Source organism: Alligator sinensis, unplaced genomic scaffold (genome assembly GCF_000455745.1).
Source record: "Alligator sinensis unplaced genomic scaffold, ASM45574v1 scaffold7_1, whole genome shotgun sequence".
Taxonomy (NCBI): Eukaryota; Metazoa; Chordata; order Crocodylia; family Alligatoridae; genus Alligator; species Alligator sinensis.
The window spans coordinates 4,759,361-4,777,271 of record NW_005841843.1 but is presented as its reverse complement, the minus strand read 5'-3'; the positions used below and the strand labels follow the sequence as shown (position 1 = coordinate 4,777,271).

The 17,911-nt window shown below is 43.2% G+C and overlaps 1 protein-coding gene and 1 long non-coding RNA gene across 2 annotated transcripts in view; one reads left to right on the top strand and one right to left on the bottom strand.

Moving 5' to 3' along the window:
• LOC102385477 (teneurin-2) overlaps nt 1-17,911 on the bottom strand; it is an 818,212-nt gene that overhangs the window by 158,343 nt on the left and 641,958 nt on the right. Inside the window, exon 7 of the mRNA XM_025205636.1 lies at nt 8,558-8,763. Coding sequence (XP_025061421.1) covers nt 8,558-8,763 — 206 coding nt within the window. The remainder of the gene's footprint in view (nt 1-8,557; nt 8,764-17,911) is intronic.
• The window catches only part of LOC112550488, a 5,309-nt gene continuing 773 nt past the window's right edge, over nt 13,376-17,911 (top strand). Inside the window, exons 1-2 of the long non-coding RNA XR_003094364.1 lie at nt 13,376-13,461; nt 14,707-14,787. This is a non-coding gene — a long non-coding RNA (uncharacterized LOC112550488). The remainder of the gene's footprint in view (nt 13,462-14,706; nt 14,788-17,911) is intronic.

Sequence of the window (17,911 nt, the reverse complement as noted above, 5' to 3'; positions counted from 1 at the left end):
CACTGTCTGTCCCCCACCCCCTGCCCCCTAACTGCCCCCCCTCATCACCTCTCCCCCACCACCTGTAGCAGTGGGGAAGAGGCAAATTTAAGCTGATCCTCTAATAATTACATTTCATACATGGAAAATTATAATAAATGTGTACATTTTCCATGTGTAGAATCTAATTATTGGGGCATCATGTTACATTCAGGATTGTCTTGTATTTGAATAAATACAGAATCTATTTCTAAGCTATCACCTGCCGCAGATTCTTGCTACAATAACAACAAAAATCTCAGACATGCCACCAGAAGTATCAATAAGTAGAAGTCTCCTTATCCTAAATAAGGATAAAATCCACTGTATTTGCCTACTGAGAGATTTCTCATTTATTATCAACATTGTAGAGGCACCACATCACAGAGCAGGGAGGTTTGGCTCTGTTATGCTGAGGCTATATCTAGGATAATAAGTTCAACTTTGGGTTACTCAAATAAGAGGGAATTTAGAAAAAAGATCATCAGAAATAAAGGGGGTTGAGGGAATTGACTGATGAGGAAAAACAATGACATCAAGCTCATGGAGTGTGGAACATGATAACCATCTATACAGTGTAAAGAGTGAAAACACCAAAAAAAGCAGGGAACATAAAATGTGTAGGATTCGTAACAGAATGGAATTAGAAAAAGAAAAATTTAAGAAGAGTGTCAAATTTTTTCCCCCAACAACAAGATGTATTAGGCTGTGTAACAGCCCCCCAAGGGAGACTCCATTGCAATGCACATTTAAAACAAGACTGGAAGAAATATTAGTTAATCTCCAATAGGGAATAACTGCATAGTAGGGCAGCTAGCATAGTAAGGACTTGATGTCCTAATAGGCTTTTTTTAGATGTCCTAATAGGCTTTTTTTTCCCTCTTATGTGATTCTAGGGCTCCCAGGCTGATGCTGCGCTCAACTCACTAGCTCTCACAGCCTCTATATATGGAAAGTCCTTAAGAAACACACAAAAACAATACATCTAATGTTTTGATAGCTATATAACAAGTCCCCTGTGAAAACATGTCTTGTTTTAGACACATTTATCTATCTAGCACTAGATAGAGATAGATAGATGCGTCTAAAGCAAGACATATGTGTTCAATAAAATACTGTAATAGTACGTGCTTGCTTGCCTGTTGTTTTACTGCATTTCCTTCTCTTGTCTCTAGTATACCCCACCCATGCTGGTGCTGGCTCAAAGAAAATTCCTGCTTTTGTGTTTTGTTTAAAAAAAAATCCACACTTGTGAAGTTCAAGCATGCCACCTGTTCTATAGGAGGCTCATTGCTCTGCAGGATAAATTCCACTGAATAATATTGAGGGTATGGACCACCGTACACTTGGAGCAGCTTCACAAGGGAGGGGGGAGTGCTGCTGTTCATAAGCACACAGCAGCTGTTCTGCTGTGACTGTTAGTGGTGATACAAGTGTGCTAATCCACCCCGGGTGACACTGATCTGTATAGTTTCGTGTACAAGTAACAGTTACAGTTGCTTGCTCCAGAGCAACTGCTCCTCCTCCTCTTTTGAAGCTGCTAGAAGTATATGTTTGTTCATATTCTTATATGGCTTCCATCACTATAGAATCTAAGTTTCTTGGCCTTTTTAATGTATATGTCCTCAAAACCTTTTGGTGAGGTGGAGAAGTGCTGTTACCTTCACTGCTGGGGGGGGGGGGGGGGGGCCCCACACTGAGGGACAGAGAACCCAACTGCAGAATCCACATCTACATGCTTCCAACTTTGTCATGGCAATTCCTAAAAATCAAATGCCTGGCCATGGGAAAAAGATTTTAAAAGATTGGATTAGGCACCTATGCTCCCTGTGCAATCAATTGGCAGAGTTAGTCTCCATTCAGAGAGCTCCATGGACACAGCCAAGAGGAAAGACCAAGCAGAAGGGTTTGTCTGACCAACAAGGCTTCCCCCTGGAGCCTGGGCAGCTCTGTCCATTCAGAATCCAGAGAACTAGATCCTCTCTGAGGGTAGGTGCCTAACTGAGCCTGGAGAGGGCATAATAGCCTGTTGGCCAAAGCACTCTCCAAGAAAGTGAGAGCGCTTTGATGACCTCCTCAGTCTGAGGGGATTTAATCCTGTTTCCCACTTCTCAGGACGGCATCTGGGTCAAGGAACTTTCCACCTGAAACTGGGCTACTCTTCACTAAGAGTAATGCGGCCAGAGAGAGAGCAAGCCAAAAAAAAGCCTGACTCTACAGCTTAATGATGAGGTACTCTAAGAAGGGAAAGTCCTGGGTTTTGATTGCTGCTCTTGGTTATTTCTATTTTTCTGTTAATGCCTGTGTAATGCAGAATGCATAAAGACTTTTGGCTGCAGAGACCAGAACCTAGGCTTCCTCCCTCCAGGGGAATACCATCTTCACTAGGATGCAGACACACACCTGCTCTGGCTTGGTGTCAATGACATCTAAACACTCCTTCATCCTCCCTCTCAAGTCCCTTTGTGTGTTGGGGGCAAGGAAGAGAAAGAAATGACAACACTGCACTCCACCTGACAGCACTCTGCTCAGACCCTTTGTACATGGGACTCTGTTAGGAAATAATAATTCAGCTCACTTAATGGGTTTTGGGATAAGCCAATGCACAGCACAGATTTAAACAATTTTGACATGCCAGTAACTTCAGAGTATAAAAGGTATCAAACCTTTGTAAATCAGGCTCTTAAATGAGTGACCTTTGGAAATGTTACCCACACATACCTGTCAGCAGTCAGAGGTTAAAGACAGACTCATTAACTTTTGGGAAAATGTTATTATTGGGCAACACCCATGGAAAAAAAAAATTATGCTCCTTGGATTGCTAAGCGAGGGTCAGCAGGGAGGAAAGTAGCAATAAAAGCTGACATTTCTCACTGGCAACACTCTGTTTTGCTCAGCTTGTGTTGGCAGGCTCCTCTGCCTCTCCTCTGTCTGATGCTGATTCTACCTCAGATGGCAGGGAAAGCTCAGCAGTTGGTGGAATCGAAGAGGAATAGCATGCAGGAGCTAAAACTGCTTGAAACAGCTTTAGCCACAGGATCCCTCCTTCCGTGATCATGGCTGTGACCTAGTGAAAGCAGGGTTACTTGGCAGGGCTGTCCATATCACTCCATTTTTATCTGTATGTACACTAAATAGACTGGCATGATGCCTCCTTCCAACTTGTTCATAAAGGTCAATTCAATGCCCTGGGAAAGTCCATGGTTAAAAGCTGCACACACTAAAATCCTGGAGAAGTATGCCATGAATGGCACTAATGGAAGTTCACCCATAATGGACCCACAATATCCGTCAACCCCTTTCTAAGCAGTAAGAGTGAAAGGGAGACAGAATGCTTGCTGTCAAGTTCTTTTTGTGGGGCACAGCTCTCAGAAGAGCAGAATATAGGTTAGGCAAAACTCTTCCTTCTTCCTGGTCCTGAGGACATAAATAGGAAGGAAGGCCCCTCCATACTCTCTCACACATGTACCCATGGAAGGCCACTTTAAAATTAGGCCCTGGATTTTTTAGATTGTGGATCTCTAAGCTGTAATAAGACAGAATTTAGCTATACATTTTAACAACTGACTGCTGCAGAAGAGACATTAGCAAATGCATTAAATCACAGTACTTTTATTGGTCATGTAAACAGCCTATCAAGGCCTTCCCCAGGCTTGTCTCTATTTTACTGCATGGCAAGCTGGATCATTGTTTTGTATCTCGTTGCTCTATTGATCTTTTGATTTACTGAATCTTCATGACTAATTGCTTTTATACAATGTTCTGCTGAAAATGTCACTCCTGCCCTAAAGCACCGTGGACAGATAAATGTGCAAGACATGGGCCAGATGGAGAAAGAAAACAGATGCAACTGTGCTCATTAGGAAGAAATTCACAGGCTTGTTCCCAAACAATGGACATGGATGTGCTTGGGATGGATGACATAGGTTGGATATATTAAGAAATAATCCAAATGACCACTTAAAACCTAAATGGAACATTAGGAAAAATTTGAAAGGTTGGCTGCCTCCTTATTTTTATGCTTCCCTAAGGTTTGTAGTAGGACAGATTTGCAATAAAAAATGACAAAAGACTGTCTAGATACAAAAACCAAGAGGAAACCTTATGAGAAAGAATCTCCTTGTAGAATTTCTTGCTCAGTTTTGCAGACCTGAAACAAATACTTCTACTGAACCAAGCCTTCCATTCTGAACAACTTAGCCTTAACAGTTTTAATCAAATTAAATATTCAAAACCTATGGGATTTAAGAGGATTCAAAATCCAGATCTAGATTTGGACATTTTGATAACAGTTCATCCCTGTGCCAAAATTTCCTAAGATCTATTAATTATTAACATGCACTAAGAAACATGTGTTCAGGGAAAACTTGTTTGCAAAGTGTTTTAAAATTAGTTCTTCATAAACATCCAACTGGTATATTATGCATTAAAATAACCACCCACCAGCCATCTGATATCCAAGTTGACAGCCAATCAAGCAGAGTTTGCTTCAACATCTGAATGTACATGATTCAGTGTGGCATAATGCAAGTGGCAGAATACAGCATGATGCTAGACTTGTAATAAAAATAGACTGATGATAATGAATTGTAATTTGGGACTGGTGAGAACATCAAAAATGTGAAAATATCAATACTGTTTATGAAATGAGGAAACACTGCAGCTGCACAGCCATTCAAATTATTTCCCGCAAGTTAAGTCAGTCTGACTTTTAACTAAAAATATGAATGTGTTTTACTCATTCAGGAAGGAAAGATTTTTGCAGCTAAGATGCTGAGTTGGAAAGGGATGTAATATATTTGGTGCATTGCTTTGACTAAACATCCCTAATTGTAGTTCTATACACTTTTTCATGCTGTCACTTGGACTATTCTGCTGATGAGCAGCAGTATCAACATTTGCTTGGATCACTGTATAATCAAGGTATGCTTGCTTAATCTTTAAGATTTACAGTTTATACCCTATGTATTAGCTGCAATTCGCAGTTATCTATTCATTTCCTTTCTACCACTTAAAAGCCACTTCTTCTGAAGGCGATGGATATTTAGTTACATAAATGAATCACAATTACACAATCTGGAAAAGTCCTGCTAGAAAATATAGTGAATGCTTTTCTAACTTGCTTGTCTCTCAAGCCTGCATTTACGCCTTTGCGCTGTTCTCTAGAGTTCCATTCCCTATCCACAGGACTGCACAAAGCTGTTTCTAGATGGGTTTACAGCTACATCAGTTTGACTGACTCAACTAGGCATTTGGAATATTTGCCAAACAGTAATACTGAGAAGGTTAAATCTCAGCAGGGCTCTCAGACAGGAACTGCATCTTGTTGTCTCAGGTTAATCATGTACCTAATTTGCTGATTATTGACTTGTTCCCACAAAGGATTTTACTTAGCTTGACATATCAGCACCAATCAGTGATGAACTGTCAAGTGAACTTGTTCACTGCTTTTACTGCTCAAGTCCTTAACTTGCAGTAACAAGGATTTTGAATTCCAACTTGAATACGTCATTGGTGTCAACTTCAAACTCCTTTCATTAATAAAGCAATAGTTTTCTCCTTTTTTGGAGTCAAAACAAAGAGTCTCTTCTCTAGTTCAGCTTTGTGACAAGCTATTTTCTTGGTCCCTAAGATCCCCTCTCTCAGTAACAGGCTGGAATCCTCTAGTCTTCTGTATGAGGATGCAGGGCTTGTCTGTTGAATCATCCTGTTGACACATGCCAAGGGTCTAGACAAAAATAGGGTGTAATTTCTGCAGAGGATGCAGGTGAATTTTGTTAACTTCAATCAAGTTAAAGGAGGACTAAAAGGTGCTTACTAGAATTTGTCACTCCTGCCAATTATAACTCACTCTGCTCAAGGCAAAACTTGAAGACCACCTGGGAGCTTTGACTACTCCATTCCTAGGAGGGATAGGTTATTATGTACACATAATGCCATAGTTTGTGATTGCTGTTCATTCCATAGTGAAATTAAAGGTGGTGGTGATATCTCCAAAATCATGAAAGGTTTGGGACCTTGTAACTTAACAGACACTCTTTTGCAGGACTTAATTTAATTTTGATGCTCTTACAGTCAGGTTGTGGGGCTGAACTCTTCAGGGCCAAAAGCCAAGCTGTCTCAGAAAGGTATCCATGATCTCCATAACTGAGTCACCTTGGCCACCTCCCATGCTGCACAGATGTTTAGGAGTAGATAGCAACAGGGTAGCGATTCCTAAGACTCTCTTTATGTAGGCTAGGTTTTACATAGAACTTTGAAGCACTGAGTTTCTCACAAGCCATTTCAGAAGAGTATCACAAGTTGGGATGGAGGTTAAACAATCATAAAAACATTTCCTTCTGGACTGTGTAGATTCAGAGGCAATGGTATACAATGCTGTGGCATGATTCCGGCTCCTAATCAAGCTCACAGGTTGCAATAATAGCCAGGGAATGGCTATAGACCTAGCCCATACTTTACCTTCTGACTAAAACAGAGATTCCCACCTCTCTTAGCCTTTGTGAAGTTTCGTATGCAAAATCTATTTACTCAGGTTTTAGGGGATACGTGCGTGCATGTACGCACGTGTGAATTTAATTCATGATACAGGTATCCTCATCAGAAATACCAAGCAGCTTCCAGGGTTGCAAAGATCATGCGATTTAACCACATATAACATCTTTGTAACTTGTATCTGCTGAAAAAAGTAACAAAAATTCTTTGCAAATTGGATGTGGAGAAATGTCAAATGGGGCATTCCCAAGAGGGATTTTAGAATTCTACATTTGAAAGCAGAGATTCACAAGGCAAATTAAACTTTGACGTTATAAAAATATACATTGCTAACAAAGCCGAGCTTCAGCGGGAATGAGTGGAAGAACTTTCCAAAATAGGTTAATATGCTGCTTTTGTTTAGTCTCTACATTGTTATTAATATAACATAAAATATATTATTGCTTACTAAGGGTCTAATTGAAGGGTTTAACTAAGGGGAATCTTTCCATTGACTTATTGGACATTAGATGTGGCCATAATTGTCCACCATTTTCACTTGAACATTATTAGCTGGGTTAACTTAGAAACCTGCCATGTTCCAACTTTGCCAAGAGGTGTATATACACTTGCACTGTCTATTCTAGTTGAACATCCAAGCTACCTCACTGACTTCAGTGGAACTCAATGTACACCAGTGTGGTAGCATCTGCATGAGACACTGACTGCCCAGTAGCTCATTACTACTGCACAGTAACGTCATGTGTCATGAAACGTGATATATTGCTATTCTGTAGTAATAACGAGCTACTACATAGTCAGTGTCACCATAAAGCCATTCAGTGACACTACTGTGCAGTAACTCTGGTTACTGCGCAGTCACTTAGTACTTGTATATGCAAGTACTAAATGACTGTGCAGTAACAACTGTGCAGTCATCATCTTATGTTGATATGGCCTGTGGGGGCAAAGTCAGGCCCCTTGTTAATCTAGTTTTGTATGTGGACCATTTTAATTGCCTTCAGTACATTACTTTGAGATAGCTGCCTGCTACTACTCTTTCACCCTCCTTCACTGGTGTAATGCCAGTGAGTAAATAGGAATTATTCCTGAATCACACCAGGGTCACAGTATTTTCATTATTATTATTTAACATTGTGAACGGAGAAATACAGGCATTAATTTAAAAGGGGATGTTACAAGGGTTACAGGAAAGTGAATTTTAACTGCTCCTGTTAAAAAAGCCACAGTTCCTGTGATGGATTACATGCTTTATTGTAATATTTCTGTGTTAACGTTGTTATAATATTGTATGACTTGGTTATCTCCTTAGCCTATGCATAGAAAAGAAGGGGTTGAATCCCAGGACTGGCAAGAGGAGACAAGATGCACCTTTAGCAGTACCAAATTCTGAATGGCTTGTTGACATATCATGCCCAACACCCAGAAGGTGTCCAAGGGAGATAAGCATGACAATGCGAGAGCAATGGAAAAAGCATTTTGGCAGGTCTGGGATCTCTGGAGTCAGAAGAATTTGGGGGCAAGAGAGAGAAGGGAGAATCTCTGTGGCTGCTCTTGGCTGTGCAGGCTGGACAGGGGATCCAAAGGGGTTAAGAGAACCTCTGACTGGGCCGCCTTTGCCCTAATAAATGCCTTTATGGAAGAGACTCTGCTGTGCTGCTTGGAACTTTGGGTTGCACTTGGTCCCCACCCCAACAAAAGGTGAAGCTCCTCTCTCAGGGGTGAAACTGGAAGCTAGCTCCTTGAGTCAGGGCCATGGAAAACTGGGGAAGGCGAGAGACTGAAAGACAAGGGGTCTCAGAGTGGAAAGCTCTCAGAGACCAGACAAGGACTTGGTGGTCCCAAGCAAGTAAACCCTGGGAGGCCATGGAACAGTTTCACACAAGAGATGCCCCATTTATAAATCAAACTACATCCATGAGGCACAGAACCCAGGAAACTCACTTTAAAAATCAACGTCACCCTCACATCATTTACTTTCCATTAGATCAGTAATATATTTAGCTTTTGACTTTTAAGCCTGCTAAGTATATTCATGCAGTACCTGGGCATGTGATGGTGGAAGTCCTCTTCTTATATAAACACCAAAAAGAGCATCCTTCCCTAAGGAAATGTTGAACTTGAGGAACTGTGGCTGGCTGATGTGGATCTGAGACCTCCAAAATACACCTGGTGGTACTTCCTGGGTGACTCTGCGTCCAACCTCTGCCTCCCCACTGTCTATGCTGCTGTTTCTAGTAACCCAAGGTCCTAGAAGAGAGAAATAAATATTAATTAGGTGATATTTTAATTGAAAGACAGACATTTTTAGCAATGCACACCATTTATGATGAACTGCTGAGGCAATATTATTTTTCAAAACAAACCTCTCGCTCTGTATAAGACTTCCCTTCATTTGCATTGATGCAATATCATTGCTTTCAATAGGCTTGTAAGAATTTGGCCCTGAGGTTTTAAAGCTATAAACTCATTCCCTAGGGTATCTGAAATCTTGCGTGCAGCTCTTCCTCTTTTTAATTCTATGATTGCTCTTTACTGATCAAATATAATAAGAGCAGAGTGCCAGTTAAGCACATACAAAGCTCCTTGTGCTCTATTCAGCCATAACTTGAAGGTGACCAGGATATGAAAATGATTATGAAGACAAGTTAAAAGGGTAATTTCAGTCCAACATCACTGACTTTTATTAGTCATGTTTAATATCCTAACCCAGTCCAATAGTCCCTCTTCACAAACAAACAAAACATATAAAAACGTAAAGCCTGAATAAGGAGAGAGAACTGTTTGATAGCTCTAACTCTGCTCTAACTTCATTAGAAAGAGACATTGTGATAACTCAGGTATTGGCTTTTAAGCCCCGTTTAACTTGGGTTCTGGTTACCTGGGTTCTTTCCCTTATGCAACGATGTATGATCAGGTAAAATACACTTGCTGACAGTCCCTAGACATGAATTACTGAAGACAGGAGGCAGAACCTTTCTGGCAGCCTGTGTCTGGCTTTCTACGCCTGAAATCATTAGCCTACAAGAACACAATGCAGCGCACTTCTGGTCAGCAACATTTCAGCTAGAAGCTGTGGGCACTTGGTTTACTTTTCCGTCTACTTCGGCCTTTTTTCATGGCCTTTTTTGGTCTTAATCATGGGGAGGGAAGGGAGAGAATGTTAGTAACGCTGTTCATCTCAGGCATAAACTGATCTTTGATTTTGTGCATGATGAAGCTTGGTACACAGTGATGAATGTAGTCCAAGTTTTTAAAATACATCAAATAAGATTGGAGAACTACAAAGAACATCCATTATGCTCACAAACATCTATGGCCACCTCCTAATGTCATCATCACTACTAGCTAATGGGTATTTGAAATATAAAGTAATACCATATTTACTTGATTCCAAGATGAGTTGTTCCCCCCTCAATTCAACATGAAAAAGAAAAGCCCTTTGTCTTGGATTTGAGTACAAGGCAGTGGGGGCAGGAAGTTGCTGCATATCCAAATCCAGATCAGGGCCAGAGTCAGAGCTGCAGCAGCTGCCTGCACCCAACTCCATCTACCCCTCTCCCTGTTCCTTCTCACAGTCACAGCTCCAGGTCCAGGTCCATTCCTTCCTGGGCACCAAGCACATGCAAGCCCTGGACCCTGCCCACCCAGGCAGCTGTGGCAGCAGTGGCTCCAGATGCAGGACATCTGTGCCTGACTGGGCATGAGCCAGAGCTTCCATGTTTTCTGTGCCTGGGAAGGGAAGGAGTCAGCACCAGATCTATTCTTCACAGGAAGCATCTGGGGGCAGGGGCAGAAGTTGCAGGAGAGCAGAGGATGCTGCAGGGGAGATATTGCAGAGGTTGTGGAAAGCAGGCAGAGGACAGAGGTTGCAGTGGGGGGCAGAGGCTGCAGGGAGAACAAGTGGTGGGGTCCCCCTGTGCTGCTTTCCTCACTCTCCACAGCCCCTGCTCCTTACAGCCTCTGCCTCTCACTGCCTCTCTTCCCTGCCTGTCTTGTGGCTTTTCCACGACGCTGGTGGGGGGAATGAATTTCAGATGACCTCCGAATAATTAGATTCAATACATGGAAAAGTATAAGAAATTCATAAATTTCCCATATACAGAATCTAATTATTGGTGGATCATCTGAAATTTGAAGCCATCTTGGATATGGCTAAATACAATGATACTGTTCATATCCACTAGAAGCATAGCTATTTTCTGCCCCAGTGTAAACATTACTTTCAAAAGAATGTATGTCTGGGAAGGATCCCTGTACACCAGTGAATTACTTTATGGACATAACAGGACATAACAGCATGGCATGTAACTGCATACAATCGTGGCAGGTAAGTACCAAAGCATCTACTCTGTTTTCATAACATGTGTTACATATGCATTACAGCATGATTTAATTTTTAAACTCAGGATTACCTATACTTCTGACACTAACATTTGCAGTTAAAGATATTACCTCTTAAAGATACTGCCATGTGTACTCACATACCACACACTCCTTTCCCCCAAAATCAGCCCTCCAAAATTGGGATTTTTGTCTTAAGCAGAGAAGCTGATTTGTATTCATTGGAATAGATGCATGAAGGAATAGAAGCATTTTGACACCAGAGCCAGCTTCTCTCTCAGGCAGCAAGGAGAAGAGATGAAGTCCAGTGTTAACCCTTTCACAGACACTAGTTGACAACAGTTTTTGACTGAAAAGGTGCAAATTTGAGAGCAGGTGTGAAAAGGTTAACACTGGACATCATCTCTCCTGTTTGCTGTTCAAGAAAGAAGCTGGTAGCCAGCTTGCAGCAATGCCTCTCCCTGAAAAAGCCAGTTCTAGGCCATGCCTTGAAAAAAACATTTTTTCCCCTGCATTTCACTTTCCAAAAACTACATGCATCTCTTATTTGGGGGGGTGTGGTATGCAAGGAAATACAGTATATTCACACATTTTAAACTAACAAGGGAATGCTTTGACTAAGAGTTGCTAATCTTTAACCAGGAGTTTAAATAAGCTGCGTCTGAATTTCTAGGTTAACAGGTCTTCAACAATAAGAGAAAAAGGAAAGGGAAGTGCAAGAATGTATGGGCTACAAATGGAACACAAAGAATTAATATAATGTCCAACAAGATACCCATGTAGTAGGCCTGTGTGAAGTGGCCAGTATTCACTTTGGATTCGGATTCAGCTGATTCAGAGGGACAGTGCTTCGAGTCTGAGATTTGAATCACTGTCCTGATTTGATTTGGCTGAACTGGATCCAAAGATTTGGTGCCACTTTGGAGATTCAGTCATATATTAAACAGGCAGCAGTCCTCACCACACTGGACACAGCTGCCTCTAGCTGATAAGTCTGTTGTGGTGGGCAGAGGGGGGAGGGAAGGGGAATGCGGGAGGGAAGGATTGGGGATGGGGCTCGGACAAACTGCCCAGCTGGGGTGGGGAGGCACAGGACTCAGGGAGGGGAGCAGGGGGGGCAGCGTGGGACACGGGTGTGGCAGTGCTGGGAGCGGGGGCTATGCCCTGTTGCTGCTTGCCCAGCTGGGGCAGGAGGGCACGGGATGAGAGCACTGCCACCTCTTCCCTAGCCAGGGTAGGGGGTGGGTGGGCAGTTTGCCCCCTTCTGCCCAGAGCAAGCTGTGCCTATATCACACCCTCCACCCCGCCCCAGCTGGGCAAGCGACAGCAGGGCATAGCCCCTGCTTCCAGCACTGCTGCACCTGCATGCTGCACCCTCCCCACCCCGCTCCCCTTCCTGGACCGCCCCCCCGGGCTGGGCAGCTTCTCCCAGCCCCAATCCCTCCCTCCCCCCATGCCCATTCCCTCCCAGCTCTGCCCACCACAACAAATTTACCAGCTGGAGGCAGCTGTGTGCAGTGTGGTGAGGACTGATGCCTGTTTAGTCTATGGCTGAATCTCTGAAGCGGCGCTGAATCTTTTCCAAATTGATTCTGAGGCTTCTAATTCAATTTGGACCTTTTAATTGGTCTCCCGATTCGATTCGGATTTGGAGATTTGGCCACCAAATTGGGCCAAATCTCCTCTGAATCATATCAGTTACCAAAGCTTCACAAAGCTCTACCATGTAGCCATCCCTGAATGACACATCACCATAAGTATTCCTGATATAACAACAATTTTCACCTCCATAGTCTTTCAGCATAGGATCTCAAAGTGTACACATTAATGAATTAAGGTCTCATAGGACTGCAGTTCCATCAGCATCATTTTAATTATACATGTGAGAACACTAAATACAGAAATATTAAATAGTTTGTCCACTCTCACTCAAAATCAGTGGAAGAGACAGGAAGTGAACCTAAAAGCTGAGGTCTTCCAGTGATCAGATTTCAAAACTGGATTATACTTCTGTTTTAAGTTGCAGGGATAAAAGGTGATCTTCAAATTTCTGCGAATTGTATCTCCTGTAAATAGTCTACTGCAAACTGAATGCAGGTAGTTAAATGCTCTACTGAATCTGTTCCTCAAGTAGACTCAAATTATTCAGTAACTTAACAGGCAGAAGCTTGTTTTTCACAAGCAGCCAAAACTAAAACTGAAAATAAAAATTTCCAAATGTCATTGCAAAAGCAGATGTGCTTAATAGGCAGTGCTTTAGTGCCCTTTCCAGGAAGTCCTTTAGGGCTAAGTACAGACATTCAAAAAGCCTAAGCCTGAATTAATTCAATCTTTGCAAGTTAGTCTGACCTGAGTAGCTTGAACTGATTTGCAAGTGAATAAGCATTCACTTTTGATTCCAGAAATGCAGGCAAATGCCTGCAGTGACTCAGGCCAGAAGCCAAGGAGCGCGAGAGCGAACCCTCCCTTCCTTTCCACAGTGGCTGGGTGGGAGGAAGCTAAGCTTAGGGAGGGGGTGTGGCCAGGCCCCAGCAGACCTGAGTATGACTGGGGAGGGGTTTAAACCCCTACCCTGGCCTGCAGAGGTGCTGCAGCCTACACAGGGTGAGTGGCAGTGGTGGGGCTCAGAGGTGCGGCTATGGAGAATTTTGGGGTGGCCATAGCCTCCCAATCCTCCCCTCGCATGCAGGCTCCAGCAGCATTACCCGCCCTACCAGCTCTACCACTCACCCCCCCCCCAACAGGAAGAGGCTTGAGCCATGACAGGGACTGCTCCCCCATCTGGGTGGCAGGTTTGGGGTCATAGCCAGATGCTGACCAGCATGGTCCCCTGAGGTGAAGGGGCAGGGATGGGGTTTATTCCCCCCCTCCCCTTGAGGAACCCCAGCTCGGGTCTGCCTGGCTGGGTCTGAGTGGCAGAGGCTGAGGCTGGCAGACCACAGCTGCAGTACCCCCGGTGGGAGAGGGGATGGAGGGGGAAATAAACCCCCTCCCTGCCCCCTTCACCATGCAGGCCAGCAGCTGGCGGCACCCCCGCCCCTGCCACTGGAGCAGTGGGGGGGGGGGGGGGGCGGCGGGGGGGGGGGGGGGTCTGACAGAGGCTGCTGCACCCCATTCTGCAGCTGGGGTCCATGCCAGTGGGATAGGGGAGGAACAGGGGGGATTAAACCCTCCTCCCTCCCCACATTTGCTTTAGGCTGCCAATGGGGCTGGCCATGCCTCCCTGCTGCTTGAGCAGCAGGGGGAGTGCCTGATAGGGGCTGCTCCACCCCAGACAGGCAGACCCTCGCTGGGATCCCAGGGGGAGAGGGAAGCGGGAGGAGAACAAGCTCCCTCCCTGCCCTCTTTGCCTCAAGGGGCCATGCCAGCCACAGGCTGGTCTTGCACCTGCCCCTGCTCTGGCTAGAAACTAGAGGGGAGGGGCCAGCCCTGCTCTCTGAAGCAGACTGCACAACCCAGCCCAGGGCTAAAGCATGCTGGGATGCCGGGAGACTCTGGTTTAACTAAAACCAGGAAACGGTCTGGGACAGAAGTTCCATAAACCAGTCTGACCCAGATCAGTTAGGTCTGATATTACATTCAACCAGGTTTATCTGAAACGAGTTTCGGCCAGTTTGAAACTGGTTTATGTACACTGAATTTATGTTCTGTTACAGGTTTAAACCAGTTTCTGATCACTTAAACTAGTTTATGTGAAACTTCTGTCCCTGGCCTAGAAGTTACATATTTTTAATTTGACCAAAACATGAGGAATGAGGATCAAGAGTCACATGAGCAGGACTGTGCAGCTTCCAAGTATTTTGATTCATCATGCAGTGTTAATTGCACAATTGTTTGCATTTTTTTCAGTCTGGAACTTTGCCTCAAGATACAAGTAATGATGCAAAAGCCACTGCAGCTGAAGGAAGACTGAGACTGATTTCAGTAGAGGTATGGGTGTCATTTACATCTCACACCTTATGTTTGAAAACTATACATTCTATTATGGATGCTGGGTCTGGAACCCAGACAGGTGTCAGATTATGAGAGAATCCTGTGTTTCTTTTTGTTACCCCCAACACTCTTTTTCTTCTTCTTGCTCCCAGCAAGGAGACTTTTACGTGGCTGTCTGTTCTCCTAAGAAAACATTTAGGAAATTACAGTTTTGGGTGGTTCATTAAACATCCTGAAACTAGATCTCCAGCCTTTTCAAAAGGCAGTATTCTATTGATCAGGTTTTAAGTATGGTCAGATTACATACCTCTATGGAGGAGTGCCCATATAGAGTTGTTGCATATTTTGGTAATAGATCTCTAATATTTCAAGCAATAAACAAGAAAGGTCACAGAAAATGACTCTAATCCTTATAGCCCATTACTTGCTAATCAGTTCTGAAAATGTTACTATGTTTCATCTAAAACTCAAAAATGGAAAAGTATACCACAAAACAAGCTATAAAAGTGAAGCCTTGTTAGACTATGTTTAAAATTTAATAGGAATGAAAATTATTTTCCACATACATCTGCTTAACAGATCATTCTGCATCACATATTTTTATCTACAGCAAATAAATTGAATTCCGAATATGACTTCAGCCATTACACCTAATTCCTATTTGCGACCAGAGTGGCTAGCTAGTTCAGTGCCCATTTGAACTACAAGATGACCACAATCTCTCCTGCAGATTACTACTTCACTGTCTATTAACATAGCGCACAGACACCACAATAAAAAATAGAAAACAATTACGCTTTTGAACCATCAGTGACTTCTGCTAATAACATTTACTTACCAGTCTGCTAAGTCTATATGCCCTTAAGTTGTAACTTTGCAAATAAATTTAATTACTAGTACTAATAAAAGATAAACCTCCCACTGAGGCTCCAGTTCTAACACTTTTTGTTGAATTTAGTCTTAACCTTATTTTTATTTTTTTTTCTTTGGGAAATTGTGCTTTGCATTTCCAAGTGAAAAGGGTTCATTCTCAACATTTACTAGCACCAAAAACCCATCTGGTCAGCTGAAATGAGATAAAATTGTTAGATATCAAGACAGAAAAGGGAATGTTTGGCCTCAGTGCTCCAGTAATTCTCCCCTATTGGAAAATTATTTTATTAATGGTAAACATAAAAAACAAGTCTCTTTTATTCAAAATGTTATTAAGACAAAAGGCTCTTCATTTTATTTGGTAGCAGAATTTGGCAGTTGTTAGCTTAAATGTTAGTGCATGTTCCACCCATTAGGCAAAAATACAATCTGCCTGTGGACTTGGGTGTGCTGAGTTCATGACAATCTCAACCCTCGTTATATCCGTACAATGAAGCTGCTCAGACAAGAGTGGCTTTTCTTTGAGAGTTTCAGGACAAAGGCTGAGGGACGGCCTTTTAGAATCACCACTTTTATTCGGCCCTGCCATGTGAAGTGACCCAGCTTCTTGCTGCAGACACACCTGCTGCACGGCCTCAGCTCTAAGCAGTGGCCAGGAGGAAGGAAGCTCTGTTATTCCTAAGGTCTCTACGCATTAGCAAATTTTAAGAAGAGGTTAGACAAAGTTCTGAAGGGACTTTGTATAATTGACCCTCCCTTAGATCTAGGGGATGAGGTAGATGACCTCCTCGGTTCCTTCCACCCCTACAGTTGCTCTCTGCTCCCAGCCCACAGGGAGTGAACGGCTCACACAGGTCCTGGTGTTCTGCATCCCCAAACATGCCTAGTCCCATTTCTAGATTTAAAGATATAAGTCAACACTGCTACAGACAGCATGGTGTATTTTTAATGCCTTTAAATTGGTAATGCTGCAATAACTTTCATTTTAAAAATTGCTTTATTATTATAATAAGTTTTGTGTTTGCAAATTTAATGATCTTTCTCACAAAGGTTTGAGTCCAGCAAGTAACCAAAGCTTTTAAATCCCCAGAGATCATATATTATTGAATCCTGTTCCCCAAAAATAACTGCAGCAGGTGCAAGTAAATGATTAATATTTGTGCCTACTGAGCTACGTAAATATGAGATATTTGTGGGAAGGGAGTGCATTCTTCTCATTACTACTGATGCAAATAGATGTTAATTTCATAAAGGTGAAGCTGCTGCAATATGGCTTTTTCCTTTCAGTGCCGAATTAATAAAACTTGTGGTCAGGGCACAAAACTGGGAGGGAAGAGCTCTGGGTCCTACCCCTGGTTTTGCTGAAAGAATTCCTGCATGATTTTTGTTCCCACCTTTCTGTCTGTGAAACAGAACATCACTTAATGGTTGGTTTTGTTTTCGTTTGTTTTTTGAAATGTTCTCTTAAGATCCTCAAATCAGCTTATGCTGAGGTCCATTTACTTTGTAATGGACACTTCCAAATCGGAGAAGAAGGGACACAGAAGAGGCAAATCACTTGAAATTCTGTTTTGCCTTCAAGTGTAATAGTACCAGTAATTCTAATATTACTGCTTTGGACTTTTCTGGTTCCTTCTCAAATGGTGATTGAGACAAGCAAAGCAGTAATATTAGAAATACCCAAGGAAAAAACAGGGTTCCCATGTCCTTTTTGCCCCAAATTGGAAACATCCATTAGAAAGTAAATCTAGCTCCTGCAAAATATAACATGGAATACCGAGGGGGCAAAAGCAAGGTAGAGGTGCATCTTATAGATTAACTGAATCAGATGAATAAATCTCACAAGCTGTTCATCCCACAAGCTGCTCTCAGTGATGGTTTTACCAGTGTTTGCAGATGCCAGGAACAAAGGAAGTAATCCCCAGTGGAGGAAGGGGAAGGCAGGATGGGAGGGAGGGGTTGTTTGAGTAGGGCTGGGAGGGAACCAGGGAACTAAACATAGCCCCTGATCCTGGGGCATGGGGAGAGAGCCAAACCCTCCCAGAACCCACCAACCACCCCAAGGATGCTGCCTGCCCCCCAATCCCTCCACAGACGCTGCTGGCCTCCTCAATCCCCTGTGGACCCCACCTGCCCTCCACCCCCTGATCCCTCCAGTGGATTCTACTTGCCCCTTTCTATCCTCCCCGCAGACCTCATCTGCCCCCTGAATCCCACATGGACCCCCCCCCCCCCCCACCAAATCCCC